Source organism: Vigna unguiculata, chromosome 1 (genome assembly GCF_037176805.1).
Source record: "Vigna unguiculata cultivar grain cowpea cultivar isolate G323 ecotype 2 chromosome 1, ASM3717680v1, whole genome shotgun sequence".
NCBI lineage: Eukaryota > Viridiplantae > Streptophyta > Magnoliopsida > Fabales > Fabaceae > Vigna > Vigna unguiculata.
Genome location: NC_140792.1, coordinates 41,502,598 through 41,517,740, shown reverse-complemented (window position 1 = coordinate 41,517,740; position 15,143 = coordinate 41,502,598). Strand labels below are relative to the sequence as shown.

The 15,143-nt window shown below is 28.7% G+C and overlaps 1 protein-coding gene and 1 non-coding gene across 2 annotated transcripts; one reads left to right on the top strand and one right to left on the bottom strand.

Moving 5' to 3' along the window:
- Positions 1-626: 626 nt before the first annotated feature.
- On the bottom strand, positions 627-2,877 carry LOC114174131 (membrane magnesium transporter-like protein). Its single transcript, XM_028058900.2, has 4 exons — positions 2,683-2,877; positions 2,533-2,585; positions 2,356-2,456; positions 627-928 (listed from the first exon to the last, which is right to left on the bottom strand). Exons 1-4 carry the CDS (start codon positions 2,753-2,755, stop codon positions 835-837), a joined length of 321 nt encoding a protein of 106 aa, XP_027914701.1. The 5' UTR covers positions 2,756-2,877; the 3' UTR covers positions 627-834.
- A 6,393-nt stretch (positions 2,878-9,270) lies between these two features.
- Positions 9,271-9,344, top strand: TRNAI-AAU (transfer RNA isoleucine (anticodon AAU)). Its single transcript has one exon. It is a non-coding gene; the product is annotated as a tRNA-Ile (tRNA).
- The last annotated feature ends 5,799 nt before the right edge of the window (positions 9,345-15,143 follow it).

The following is a 15,143-nucleotide window of genomic DNA, read 5'->3' as shown; positions in this document are numbered from 1 at the left end:
TTGACGCTCCTAATTTGAACACGGGTGTTGATTCCTGCACCCATACAAATTTTTTCATCACCACGTCAAAACAGTTATCAGAAACTTTTTAACAGGAAAGCTGATTGCTATCCGTAAAAACAAAACCGGAACTATTTTTGTATTCCAGAAAATTAATTCCGGAAGTGTTTGGGTGCTGGAAGAAAAATGATATTGTGCTGCACTAGCTCGAGGGACGGTTGAAAGAGAACCTTTTCTCTTCAGAAACTTCTGTTTAAGTTCATGGTTGTTTGGAAGTGAAAGTGAAAAATCAGTAACTTAACAGTTTTATGCAAATGGTATTTTTCCTAACCAGGCTGAAATATGCGAATCGCATATGTAAAAATATAACTTCATCCTTGAATTCAAGACTTCTATCGTTAACATCCATTGATTCACAAATCATAATTTACATCCTTGCAACACCAGCTTTGAATTTGAACACCCCATTTTATATTGGGCAAAATTATTGGTAATCATCACACACTCAAGGACTCATTCCTCTAAATGATTGAGATAACTTGCTGTCCTTTTCGACAGACAAAGCATATAACTCCACTAAAATGTTTACTGATGCTTCATTTAGCAAATAATTTTTTAGGACATGGTTGAAAGTGCAAGCTAACTCTTTATAAGTATGATTCAAATAATAACATCCTGTCTAAATTACTATGTCAAGTGGTCAGTAAAGGAAGTACAAGATACAGAAGAAAACTGCCAGACTCATGCATCAAACAACGGACACTCAAATGCGAATCCCAAATTTTTAATTTTCTAGAGTAAATTTTTTCCTCCTCGTGTGAGGGATAGCAGTCCTCATTGTCTCAGCTTCGCATCCAGTTCCACAGGAAAGACCTTACCTCGGTGATTGAAGATCATGAAGTCTAGGTTGGCAGGTAAAGAGACAATCCTGCATAGAGAAAATCAGCTTATGGGGATCCACGTAATTCCATACTATGTAATATTTGTCACTAGTGCCAGAATATAGGACTACTATATGAAGGCATATCCCTCAACCAAGCAAACAACACAACCAAAGAAATGACAATGGTTTTCAAGAAAAACTTTTCAGATAAGTGCCTTTAGATAAATAGCTAAATACCCAGGTGACAATATGATCAAGAATTTTGAAGTAAGGCCCGTCCAATTTATAATTGTAAATGAAATAAGGGGGTCCATACAGATCCAAAGCAGTAGGTTTATTCAGGATTCCATCAAAAAAACTTCTATTCTATATGAAATAATCAGATTTTTTTAGATAAAGTGTCGGAACCTATGGACAAATATAAAATCAAACAAGTTATTAAGCTAATAAAAAGAACTAGAAACTAAGTCAATGTCTTACCAAATATAATCTACGTGCATAAAATTTCCCTTTTTCTTTCTCATTTTTTATTAATGATGTGGATAGTGAGTATATTAGTCAAATCAAACCCAGCCACCCATAATCTACCAACAGAGTATGAATTCAGAACTTGACAAGAGTAACTTAAGTGACCCCTAATAATGGACTCCGGTAACAGAACTGGATTAGAGTATGGAAATAAAACAGTGTACATTGACACAAAAATCCCTATTTCTTGATCTGTATCAATGAAATACAAGTTCTGAGGCAAAATTGAAGATACAACGATAGTCCAGACGAAATAACCCTTGTGCCAGGTACTCGAGATCTGGGCTCTCCTCTACTTGATATTTCAATTAAACCCCAACTGTCCTGAGTTCCCTCCCCACTTTTATTTTTACAGTTCCCATTTGCCTACTAACTGTCTATTAAGCAGACTTACGAGAGGTCCTGATACCTTACATCAATGAAGACATATCAACAATTATTGGTTTCATACATACAGATCATACCTCCTACAATCTCCATTCTAAACCATCAAGGAAGGCATCCACTTCATAAAGCATGATAGAAAACAAAAGATTTGATTGGTACATATCACACAGGAAAATCACAAGAAGAGATTTGCATTAATTAATCATAATCCTATCAAATTATGCCCCTAACGTGAGATCAAAACACACGAAAATAACTAAATAAAATGACAGAAGCCCAAAACAACACCTACTGTGAGAAACTTAAGTTAGTACAATATATACTTCGATAAACGCTTCCAAAGGAAAAGAAAAATACAAAAAATTTCTTCATAAGGGTGCCTAACATAAAGTTCAATCTTCCAAAACTAATAATTAAAAATTTAATTCTCCTAGAAGATTCACTACGTCTAATCCAAACAAAAACATAGAAATAAGAGATGTTATTTCACAATCAGTTTCATCAGTTCACATTCATCTGGTTACAGCTACATCCATCCTAGCATTAATTTTAGTTACCTGTTCTCCTCGGAGTGAGGGTGAATGGATTTAAACTTCCCGGGCACAGTGAGCGCAGCCCAGAAACAAAGCATAAGCCCAACAAACAGCTCAATCACCACCTGCATTATTCCAGAAAAAAAAAATGAGATACATTACATGAAATTAAACCCTAGGTTGCAGCATTAATGAAATTACGTTGTATGGAGGCCCTGAAAACTCCTCCTCTGTAATCTTCAACAGACCCCTGTCTGGAACAAAAATCAGATCCAATTTCAGATCCACGAGCCCTAACGCTCAAACACATAATCAAGAGTAAAACAATCGTAAGAATCGGTAGTAGAATACAGTGGATAGTTGAATAAGCGGCGTGAAATAGAACCAGAACACCGAAGACTCCGACGGTTAAAGCTAGACCCATCTATACGATTTTCTTCGCCTTCCTCTACAACACCTTCACAGGGTTTTCAATCGCCGGCCACAAACGCTAATTTTCGGTTTTACCCGATGCTCGCCTACTATTAGTTTATATTTTCAATTCTTTTAACTACTAAAACATATAAATATACGTTATAATAAACTATACATAATATTTTTAAATAATTGTTAGTAATTTGAAATCACGATGATTTTATTAGATTATCTTAGTTTATAATATCTTTTAAGAACAAAACTTTGTTAAAAAAAGTTAATTGATATTGGTGAAGATTTTATTTGATTAACATAAATCAATACTATTTTATAGTTTATTTCATCACAAATATTTAAAATATTTAGAATTAGAGTTATTTTTATAATGTTGGTTGAAATTTTCTTTATCAACAACAATTGAAAGAGGAAAAAAGTAACTTCAAACTTAAACACAAATTATGCGAATTTTTAAATTAATTTAAAGATGTTAAGTTATAATCCTAGTTCTGAAAACTCGATTTGGCACGCTAGTTTAACTAATCAAATTGGAAACCAAGGTGGTAATGAGTATAATAATTGCATCTTATTGAATATTTTTAGAATAGGTAAAAAACTGACGGATTAAATCAGTTTGAACAAATAACTTTAGAAAGAATTTATATATATATATATATATATATATATATATATATATATATATATATATATATTATTCTCCATATGAATATAGATGTCTTGTATCATCTCACAAATCTGATTTTTGGTCCAACATGAACAGTTGCAACACAGCAAGAACAATCACGGGCCACCGATAAAAAATGGGCCCAAAAGCAGCCCTCCTACTAATACAATAAACTAACCATAAAATCCAAACACGGCTTTATCTGGTGTTTACTTATATACACATATACCGAATCGGATAAGATACGACATATATCCTATATATCGATACATTTATTTTTAAAATTACGATATGATACGTGATAATATGAATATTAAAAAGTGTATAATGATTCTGACAAACATAATAAATATATGATTGTTAATGTGTAAATTCAAATTTTCTAATTAGAAACCAATTATTTTGATAGTCAAAACATGATAGCTAATGTTAGTGACCAATTTTAAAACCAATTATATTTTAAATATCAATTTAGAGATCAACTATCATTTTTTAAAACTATTTTAGTTATCAATTTAGTAACTTTTTAGTGACTAATTATTTTTGTCACTAAAATTTGTCACTGCTCAAATATTTTATTATACTGTATTACAATTTTATAAATTAGATACTTCATTGATAAGTATCATTAAAATATTATAAAATATCAAATATAATACTTGTTAAACATAAATACGTGATCTAAATTAAAATATTGTTCCATCATAACTATTCACGAATCTAATTAAGATTGCAAAATCTAAGACACCATAAAACAACCTCAATCTGTCCGTAACAAAAACAAAACCTAAGGACAGGCAGGTATCTAGTTCGTACATATCGTGCTTTTCTCATGGTCGGATATTAGGGTTGGGCAAAAAATCTAATTTTATTAATCCAATCCACTTTTGCTCCAATCCAATCCATTTATAATCCATTTTATTAAAAATCCAATCCATTTAAAATCCATTTAATGGATCTAGATTTCAATCTAATATACATTTTATATATTTTATGGATTGGATATCCATTTTATAAATCAAGATTTTTAAATATGGATAATCCAAAAAATCCAATCCAAATTTTCAATTTAAATTTTTAGTTGGGTTAGACTAAAGGTTGAGATGTAATATGCTAAATTCAGACATGGACAGGCCTTGCTCGACGACCTATACAGATCGGGCAGGCCCGACAACCATAAAAGGTTGGGTAGGCCTAAAGATATGAACGGGCTAGGCGGTCCCGACAAATCAAACGAGTCAATCAAGCCCAACGATCTGAAAAATTCAAGTGAGCCCGATGATCCGAACGGAGCAGGTGGGCCCAATGACCTGATGAGCTAGGTGTGCCCGAAGACTCGAACGGGCTAAGCGGGCCCGATGACCCGAATGGGTCAAGCGGGCTCGAAGAACCGAACGAATCAGGCAGGCCCTAAGACCCGAATAGGTCAGGCGGGCCTAATGACCCGAACGAATCAGGCGGACTCGAAGAATCGAACGGGTAAGGCGGGCCCGAAGACCCGAATGGGTCAGGCGGACCCGAAGACCCGACAGGGTCAGGCGGACCCGAAGACCCGAACGGACCAGGCAGGACCAATGACGAAAACAGGTCAGGCAGCCCAAAGACCCGAACGAGTCAGGCAAGCCTAAAGACCTGGACGAGCCCAACGACCCGAACGGGCCCGAAGACCCGGATGGGGCGGATGACCTGGACGGGCCAAACGACCCAGACGGGTCTGACCAGCCTGTTCGCGTTGTCGAGCCTGTTCGTGTTGTCGGGCCCGTCCGGGTTGTCTGGCCCGTCCAGGTCGTCGAGCCCGTTCGAGTTGTCGGGCCCGTTTAGGTTGTCCTGGTCATCGGGCCCGTTCGGGTCGTTGGGCCCGTCCAGGTTGTCAAGCCCATCTAGGGCATCCAGGCCTTAATGATACAAGTTTTAAAAAATTCAATTTAAATTTATTTTATAAAAAATGGATTCTGGATTTAGAACTCTATCCAAATATTTGGATTGGATTTAAATCTTGATCCAAATATTTGGATATGGATTTTAATCCAAACTACTTTTGCTAAAAAAATAGATTTGGGTCAAAAATTTAATCCAATTATTTAGATCTAAAATGGATGTGGATTAGATCATTAAAAATCGAATCCATGTCCACCCCTATCGGATATCATTGGGCTTAAACATAAGTAATAATCGTCCGACAAACGTCACATATCATTTCACTGTTTTTCCTTGGGCTCCTTGGGCACTTTTAGTTCACGATAGGCCTTTATTCTAAGCCCGAAAGTATTTATTTATATATTTAAGGCTCACTTCTAAGTATCCAGGCAGTTTATTTCATCACCACCAATTTTTTTTTTGTACACCCCATAAGTACATTGACATAGTAGTTTTACGATGTCTCTTCTCTGCCACCAGCCTCCGGCAGGGAGCTGGTGTGAGGACCACCGCTTGTAATGAGGCGAACCCGAAGACTTCGAACCTCTACCACCTCCCAACGTTGTCCGAGTTTCTCTTCATCATAAAGCTCCACCAAAAGAGTTGCTCCTAACCACAGGGAAGATAATGGGTCGGATTACTTAAGATTTGACTTGTTGGACATCTGTCTAAAAAATACCCGACAAATTTAAAAAATTAGAAGTATTGATGATTATCCGTAAATATTAAAAAATTATATTTTATCAAAATTTAAAATAAAATTAAAATAAAATTACAAAAATACAATATATATTATAAATTAAATTAAATATAAATTTAATTTAATTTTAATTAAATCTAACCTAATAAAATATAAAATAAATCTTAATTTTAATTAAATTTAGCTCAATACAATATAAACTTAATTTTATTTTTATTTTTATTTTTTTACAGATAAATTATATCCGCATAAGAATAGTATGATACACTGATTACGACTACGAAGTCGAAGCCCTCAGTGATGGCTTCATATTTGAGCAGTGAATCGCAATTAGACTACCATGACTTCATCGACTTATTGTGTTGCATGTACTTCCACCGGCTAAATAGATTGTGAGAGTCAATTCCAACGAGTTCGGTCTTTGGCCGTGTCGGTGAGAGCACCTCCTTTGGTGGCTACAAAACATTGTTGGCACTCTGGTGGCGTAGATGCAGTTAAGAATGAGCGATAGTGGTGAAGAATGAGCGAAGAAGATAAAAATACAAATGTGGGGTGGACACTTAATACAGAAGAAGAAATGTAGTCCGGAAATACTTTCCGAATTCTGCAATTTGAATGATCTTTTTAATATATTTCAAAATGTACATTCTCAAACATATTTTTCAAATTTGAAAATAACTTCAAGAAATGTATATTTTGAAGTTTTTTTCAGAATATGCAATCTAGAAAGTATTTTTGAATCCATAAATATGTTTCAAAATATAAATTACTGATTATAATTTTTTAGAAAACATATTTTGAACTGTACAATCCAAAAAGTATTTTTAAATCCAGAAATATTTTTTCAGAATGTATTTTTAAACATATTTTGGAACATGTTTTCGAATCTGAAAATAATTTTTGATTGTACAATTTATAATTCGTTAAAAAGAAAGGGATATGGGAATAACTTTTACTTTTTATTATAATTTGAATGAAGAGTAAATTAGGGTTTATCAATTTTAGGGGGGGTGTAGGAAGAAAACAAAAAGGGAAAGAAGGAAGACACAGTAAGTATGGCGTAACCTGTTGTGTACGTACGTTATATTTTACGAAATCATTGTTATTCAAAGTTTCCGTTATTTGAAATAATTTATGTTAGAACGAAAGCATTTGGTTGGGAAGAGGAAAGAAAGAATAATAAATAGGTGGGCCAGAAAATGATGAAATAGTAAAGAAAATTGTAGAAATTGTATCCTATTTTGTTGTTTGTTTGACTATCCCGTCCCTGTTGTCTCTCCCCCGTTATCCGCAAGCCCGTGCACTTATGATTAAAAGTTTAGGAAAACATAATAGAATCAGAGTCGAAGTGGGTTAGAGAGTGGGTGGAATATTTGTTAGAGTCAAATAAACGGGGTCACATGCTTAACGATGGGACTTGCACAACACAATGACCCAGGTCAAGCTTTGCGGGAGAAACAGGATTCATGTTCCTACGTGCAAAACAACCCACGAGTTTGTAGCCTTAGCGTTGCTGTGGTACAAACATTTTTTCCTTTTTTTCTTTGGGGGTATCTCTATGTCCAACATTACACACATCATTTGAGACCAAGATAGATGGGTTCTGATTAGACTAAATGTCTTTCTCAGGACCACTCTCATGTGCATGCAAACCCAACCTAATCATCACTTTTTGTACCTAATATCATAACATAATTTGCATTTCTAAGTTATGTACTTAAACTTACGTAAACTCATTATTTTAATCAGTTGGTTAAGCACTGATTATAAGTATCGAAGCCTAGGAAAATCTTAGTACTGTTCCAATAGCAACTTGTTTAGTTAGGAAAGTTGGTATGAGAGATCTGAGATGAAATGTTAGCGACGATAGAAGAGAAAAGAAGGATTTGATGAATGATAATGGTGAAGGAGTGGGTTGGTTGGCAATGATGCATTAGTGGCACAATAATTGGAGAGAAACACATCAAATCATATGATATATAGGTTGAACTAATAATGGAGAGAGCAGCATCATATCATACACGTAGATAACAATTATGCTGCAGAGGAAAGAAGGGTGCCTTGTACCCTTCACTTTTCTTTTCTTTTTTTTCATTACTTCACTTGCAACATACACACATCTAGTTATGGATTTTTTTTTTCTTTATGTCTCATAAACTAACTCAAAACTCTTCCAAATATAGACTGAACCATAAATACACAACTATACATCTAAAGTTACCACAAAATCTCTCTCTCTCTCTCTATATATATATATATATATATATATATATATTTATATATATATATATATATATATATATAATACAATGTATTGTTTTTATTATTTTTTTTTTCAAAAATTAGACAAGGAAACAAAAACAAAAGTAATGTAATGTGAAAATATTAGCTAGTAAAATATATAAAATGAGAAACATATCCATAACCATATTTTATGTTAATTTATACCTAATTGTTTTTATGTGTAGATTGAATTTAATAGAATACCCAAAACATCTTTTTTCTTTTATTATTATCGTGGATCGTAAAACATAATATGAAGTGAGTAAATAAATAAAATTATGTGAATATAATAATTAATCTATCAACTTTTATCCTTAACATCTTCAATTTGATTACATATTTATAACATGATTATTTTGTATAATAGTAATTAATATTTTTAATTATTACCTTGGAAAATTATTTAAAGTTAGTTAAAAAATATGTAGTATTTAATGTTAGTATTATTTATAAAATGCATTTTAAAGTGATCAAATGAAAAATAGAATAGAATCTAATATACAATAATTATTTTCTTTATTATTATAAAAACATAATAATTAATTTTGAAAATTATTATTAATTATTTGCAATGCCAAGCTCATAATTATAAAATAATTACTTCAAAACTTGTTCATGAAATAAATTTTAAAGTGGACACTTTTTAAAAGAAAAGGTGGCATGAGTATTAGTATAACATTAACATTATTATAGTATTTACATAAAAATTATAAATAAACATATTCTTAGATAATATACATATTGTATTTAATTAATATAATATATTTTTAACATTAGCACATAATATGATAAATATGATAATTTATCATATATAATATAATTTTTAGTATTGATTTAATATTGTATTATTTTTTAAAATTTACTAGCTATACATATTTATATTGGCGGTAGTAAGTGAAGTGTACTTATAGTTTTATATCAAAGTTGTTTAATCATAAAATGTGACCTATTAGCTCAGCTGGTTAGAACGTCGTGCTAATAACGCGAAGGTTGCAGGTTCGAGACCTGCATGGGCCAAAATTCAGGTTTTTTCGAATAAAACGTTTTGCAACCTATAATTAATGTTGTAATTACTTCTACGTTCAGTCTTTCTTATTTTCCGCATATAAAATATTTTAATGAATTAATATCATGAAGTTTTTCAAATTAAAGGGTGTTGTTATATGATATAAATAAAGAAACATTTTGTTGTATGTATTAATTAAAATAGTGTAATTGATTTTCTTAATCTGCGTTTTAAAAAATCATGACAAAAGTAAAAGTGAATTGTATTATTATTACAAAAATTGTTTCCCTTTTGAGATGAATTGTTTTTTCCAAGGGTCTAAAATGAAGAAAAGATTATTATTTATGTATGATAAAATGTTTATTAAGAAAAATGGTGGAGAAGAAAAGGGAATGGAGAATTATGGCGCACTGACAAGTGGTTGGAGAAGATAACCTAAAAATGGGTTATGATTAAAGAAAAGCATTGAATGATGGGAATGAGGTGTGCAGTAGTTTTATGAACAGGCACACGTGCGTATCCACGTGGGAAGTAGTGAGTGGGTGGTACAGAAAAACACAAGAGATGATGGGCACTCACATATTTCATTTGGTTGTAAAAGAAGAAACAACACATCACACATCACAATAACACTTCACTTACATTTCAACCTTGTCAGTTCTGCACGTGTTTCCCACTAGGTCCCCCTCTCACTGCAAATTCAACCACCATTACTTACCTCATGCATGCAGTTTCTTTCTTTGACTTTTTCCACTCTCATCTTCTATGCTATCACTACCACACCTTTTCACATTTTTATATATAAATATCAAATTTTAATTTTTCTCTTTTCAAATTAATTTTCATATACTTTCATTTTTAAAATATAACATTTTTAATTTTTTTTTACATGTTAAGTATCATTTCAGACTCATTTAAACTAAAATATAAACAATTCAAACATGAAAATTAAATTATTTAAAAATTTGAGATATAAACAAATTTTAATTTTATATTAAAATTTATATATTAAAAACATGTTTAATTTTTATTGTATTAGAGGTGAAGTTTAAATTTAATTTAACTTTACAAGATCGATTTGAAAAATAAGAATTGCACTCATATTATATATATATATATATATATATATATATATATATATATATATATATATATATATATTATAAATTGGTCTAATTTATAGTGAATATCAAACTTCAATCATTTTTTTATTGTTATTATTATAAAAAGAGCAAAGTGTGTATCACTGATCATTTATTTAAACTAATTATAGAAAGACATGGTTAAAGTTAAAGAAAATATAATTTAGATTCTTTTTGAGTTTAATATATTGTTTCTCTGTTATATATTTAAAATAAACTTATTTATAGATACTGATTTTAAGTTGTAAAATATATTAAAATTATTTTCAAAGTATCGATATTGATGTATTTTTAATATTAAATATAAAACGGCACGAAGAAATCCTAACAAACAATTTGGACTAAAAAAAACGTGTGAAAACAAAAAAAAAAATTGGAAAATTTTGTGTAAAGTACTTTTGAGCCTTTGAAATAATATGCAAACTCCATTGAAGGAGACAAAAGAAAAGGAAACAAACAAACACTATACCAACTTATTCCACTCAAACAGTGGAGGCCATATACACCGTGGAAAACATATTTTGGTCCGTTAGATCAATAATTTTTAAAATCAATGGTTAATTTCTGTTGTTTGTTTTATAATTTATTTTCTCTTTGTTTATTTATTTTTCATTATATATGTCATCTACTCTGTTCCTATCTAACTTGTTTAAGAATTAAATTTGCTCAAATTTGACGCCTTCTTTTGGTAGCCTAATTTAAATTAGTATTTACTGCTTTCATATTCATACTATATACATGACAGAATTGATTAAATAAGAATGTAAGTAAATATATCGTCTCGTCAATGCGTTATTTATTTTTGTATAGATTTAAGTACAAATTGAAATTACCTAGCAGAAAATATTTTCATCATTGTCTTTGAAGTACAAATAGATATTAAGAATTTCATTTTGAAGCATATTTTGGAAAACAGCCTATTTAATTATTTAACTAGTTAAACATTCTAACTTGTGGTATATGTATGGAGGAGCAATTAGTTTTAGTAACAAATAAAATACAAAAAATACTCGTATGAAATATTAAATAATTATTTTGATATAAAACATTGCGATGATATATTTAACACTGTTTTTCCTTTATTATTAAAAAAATTGCAAATACTATATTTTGAAATAATATATAGAAGCCGTTCAAACTTTAATCGTTGATAAGTCGTGGTTACCATTTATTTCAAATTTAAAATCAAATGTGTCCGACTGAGTGAGAAGGAAACTGATCAAGATCATCCTTAAAGTCTACTAAGGACGTAATTAACGCAAATAAATTAGTAAACAAATTTATAAGGAATTGAACTGTAATTAGATTGTGCCTAATTGAAAGTTTATAGAAAAAACTATAAATATAGATAAAAAAATTATGAGTTTTATTATATATATATTCATCGATCAGTTGATAATCAAATTATCCGACTCAAAAGGACACGACATCAAAATGAACATACAAAAAAACTATTCAAGTGGATGTTGAATCCTATACTCAAAACAAAAAGACAAAAGACATTAATAAAATTTGAGTATATATAAAATATAATATTTTATGTAATATAAAGTCAATCATCAAGTCTATATATCAATTTGGAACATATGATTTCATTATTACTTTTAAATGTCATCTCATATCAGAAAAATAAAATAGACTTCAATTAAAAAAAATTCTGAAGGAGTTTTTAAATGCTAATATATTCAATTTTTGAAGTGCTTTGGAATCTTCTAAAAATAATGATTTATCTTGATAATTTACTATCAAGAAATTAATATTATTAAAATAATGATTTTATGTATCTTCTTCTTCATTTTTTTTAATTTCTACTTGATATAAAATTGAGTTTTATACATTAATGATATTATATTTTCACTTTATAATAGTTCCGTTTTTCCAGCAAAAATGATCAAAGCTAGATCTCAAAGATTTGTTAATGATTTCATAGCATTGAGACCACAGCAATTCAAGCTTTATTTTAAAGTTACTGAATGTTAATGCCCATTAAAATAACTTCATAAATTAAACTAAATTTTGAAGATTAAAAGTGTTTTGGTCGGACTAGTAATTTATTTGATTAACTTATTTACTAGTTTCACCATGAAAGTGTTTAGTAAATACTTAAAAGTAAACTTTTCTAGGATTTTCTTAACTTATAATTTATTTTATCTATATTATACTTTTTAGTTTATAGCTTACTTAATTTTCTATTTAAATTCAAAACAATAATTTTAATATTGAAGTAACAAAATGTTTTCGTTAGATGATAAAATTACAATTAACAAAAGTTACAATATTTTAATATATAAATAGTTTAAATTAAGGACAAAGATTTATATATATGAAAAACAAATAACAATGGATTTGATAAACTAGATCAATTAATCCAAATAAAATAATTTATTTAAACAAAAAAAATGAAAGTTTTTAAAAATAAATAAAAGAACTAAAAGTTAAATTTTACAACAACTTAATTATTTAAAAAATATATAAAATTATTATATTATAGGATGCTTTTATTTGAAAACACAAATTTCATTTATATAATACAACTTTTATATATATATATATATATATATATATATATATATATATATATTATGTTATTTTTTATATTTAACATATATTTTATCACTTACTAGTGAATTTATCATCTAATTTTACTAAACATACCTAAAATTACCTATCGGCTTAAATGTTGATTGGTTTATAATCTTTGTTTATTTTTTTCAATTTGGTTATTTTTTTCAATTTAATTTGATTATTTGTCAATTTGATAATTTTTACTAATGTTATTTAAATAATTAACGAACAATAAAATCAGGTGTCATTTTATGGTTTTTTTATTTATTTACTTATTTTATTTTTATTTTAAAAAATGTTCACGTAAGTCGGTTTTTTTTTATATTCAATTTCATGCTATATTTGTTATTTTCTTTCTATTCAATCTCATTTTTTTTATTCAAGCAATTCTATTTTGAGACCAAATTTAATTTTATATAAATGTTATAAATATATTTTTATAAATTATCACATTTTTATTAAATATTTTTAATTAGAATTAGAATTGGTTTAAAATTAAAATAAAAATTTTAAAAGAGCGGAATAATAATATTGGTTTAAAATTTTAAGAAGTAAAAAAATCTAATAAAGTAATATAATCGATTAATATCATGTTGTATGATATTTTGATGTAATTTTTAATACTTTGTGATTTTTAACATCTTAAAATTTTAAATAAATGGTAATAGTTCAGTTTTTTAACACTTTCGTTCTAATTTTAAATTATATGTAATCTTAAACCAAAAATATTTCCTAAGATGTGATTTTTTTAAAACATATTATTATAACATTTATATAAAAATAAATTTGATCTTTGAAAAAAAAGTTAAACTGTTCAATTAAAAAAAAACTAAATTGAATAAAAATAACTGAGAAGCAACTTGAATGTAGAAAAATGATTCTAACACATGTTAGGATAAACATGTGGACATTTGTTTGTAAATTAAAAAATAAAAAAAACTGAGATGATATGTGACCCTTATTAATTATTTAAATAACGTTAATAAAAAAAATAAATTAAACAAAATTAACAAATATTATGACAAAATAAAAAAAATATGTAAATAAGAACCAAATAAGAAAAATGAACGAAATTATGATCAAATCAATATTTTTAAACCTTACCTATCCCATCTTCAAAAACAAAATTACCTATCCCAAAATTACATTTCGAAAATCTATAAAGAATTACTCATTCTAGAGATAGATGGTTTTACCTGTGATTTTAGTAGGCTTTATATATATATTAGTGTGAGGGAAAATAGACGAAAAGATTCATTTAATTTTATTTCAGAAGTTTACATGCCTATCTGCAGTGAATTTTGCTTATACAAATGTATAGGATACACGGAACCACTTTTAATTTCTCTTTTCAATATATAGGATCGGATTCCATTTTGAGTGCACTTGTATGTTTCAACAATTACAAATCATTTAAACCCTGAATTATTTTCAACAAATACAAAAAAGGGTCGTTGAAATTTGAATAGGGAATCTAATTTTTAGAAAGGTGTTATCCAAAAGAGGCACGGATCAAATGGACAATCAATTTAAAAAGGGCCAGTCACGGAAAAGCATCAAACAAACACACGTTGGGAATATGTGTACGTCCCATATCCCATATTTCATTTTTTTTATAAATATTATCATATAACTGAAATATTAAATATTTAGTATTGTGAATAATCTAAATGTGAGTTTAAATGTTACATAGGATAAAATGACAAAATTAAACATTACATAAGAAAAAAAAATTCAAAATTCAATATCCAGAAATTTTAATTAAAAATAATGTTCATTTTTATGGTTTGAAATGTAATATATATATATATATATATAATATAATATAATATAATATAATTTTTCTCTGATACAGAATCTTGTCTAAAACATGAGTTTAATTCACATGTAAAGTTTGATACCATTTTTAATCCAAAATTTTAAGGCAGTGATCTTCATCATTATATGTATGGATCTTCATAATTATATGATGCTCAAGTATTTCATTTTTACTCAATACAAGACTTAGACTGACACTTGGATTTTCAACACAATGATAACAAGCCAAAACTTTAGAGAAAAGACATAAAATCACAATATCATGATAAAAGGTTTAGATTACTA

Bases quoted from the DNA above. Each gene is read 5' to 3' on its own strand.
- LOC114174131 (XM_028058900.2), bottom strand. From the start codon at position 2,755: ATGGGTCTAGCTTTAACCGTCGGAGTCTTCGGTGTTCTGGTTCTATTT. The intron at 2,457-2,532 runs GTAATTTCATTA...GGAATAATGCAG, and splicing joins TTTCAGGGCCTCCATACAAC to GTGGTGATTGAGCTGTTTGT. The intron at 929-2,355 runs GTAACTAAAATT...TTCTCTATGCAG, and splicing joins CCTCACTCCGAGGAGAACAG to GATTGTCTCTTTACCTGCCA.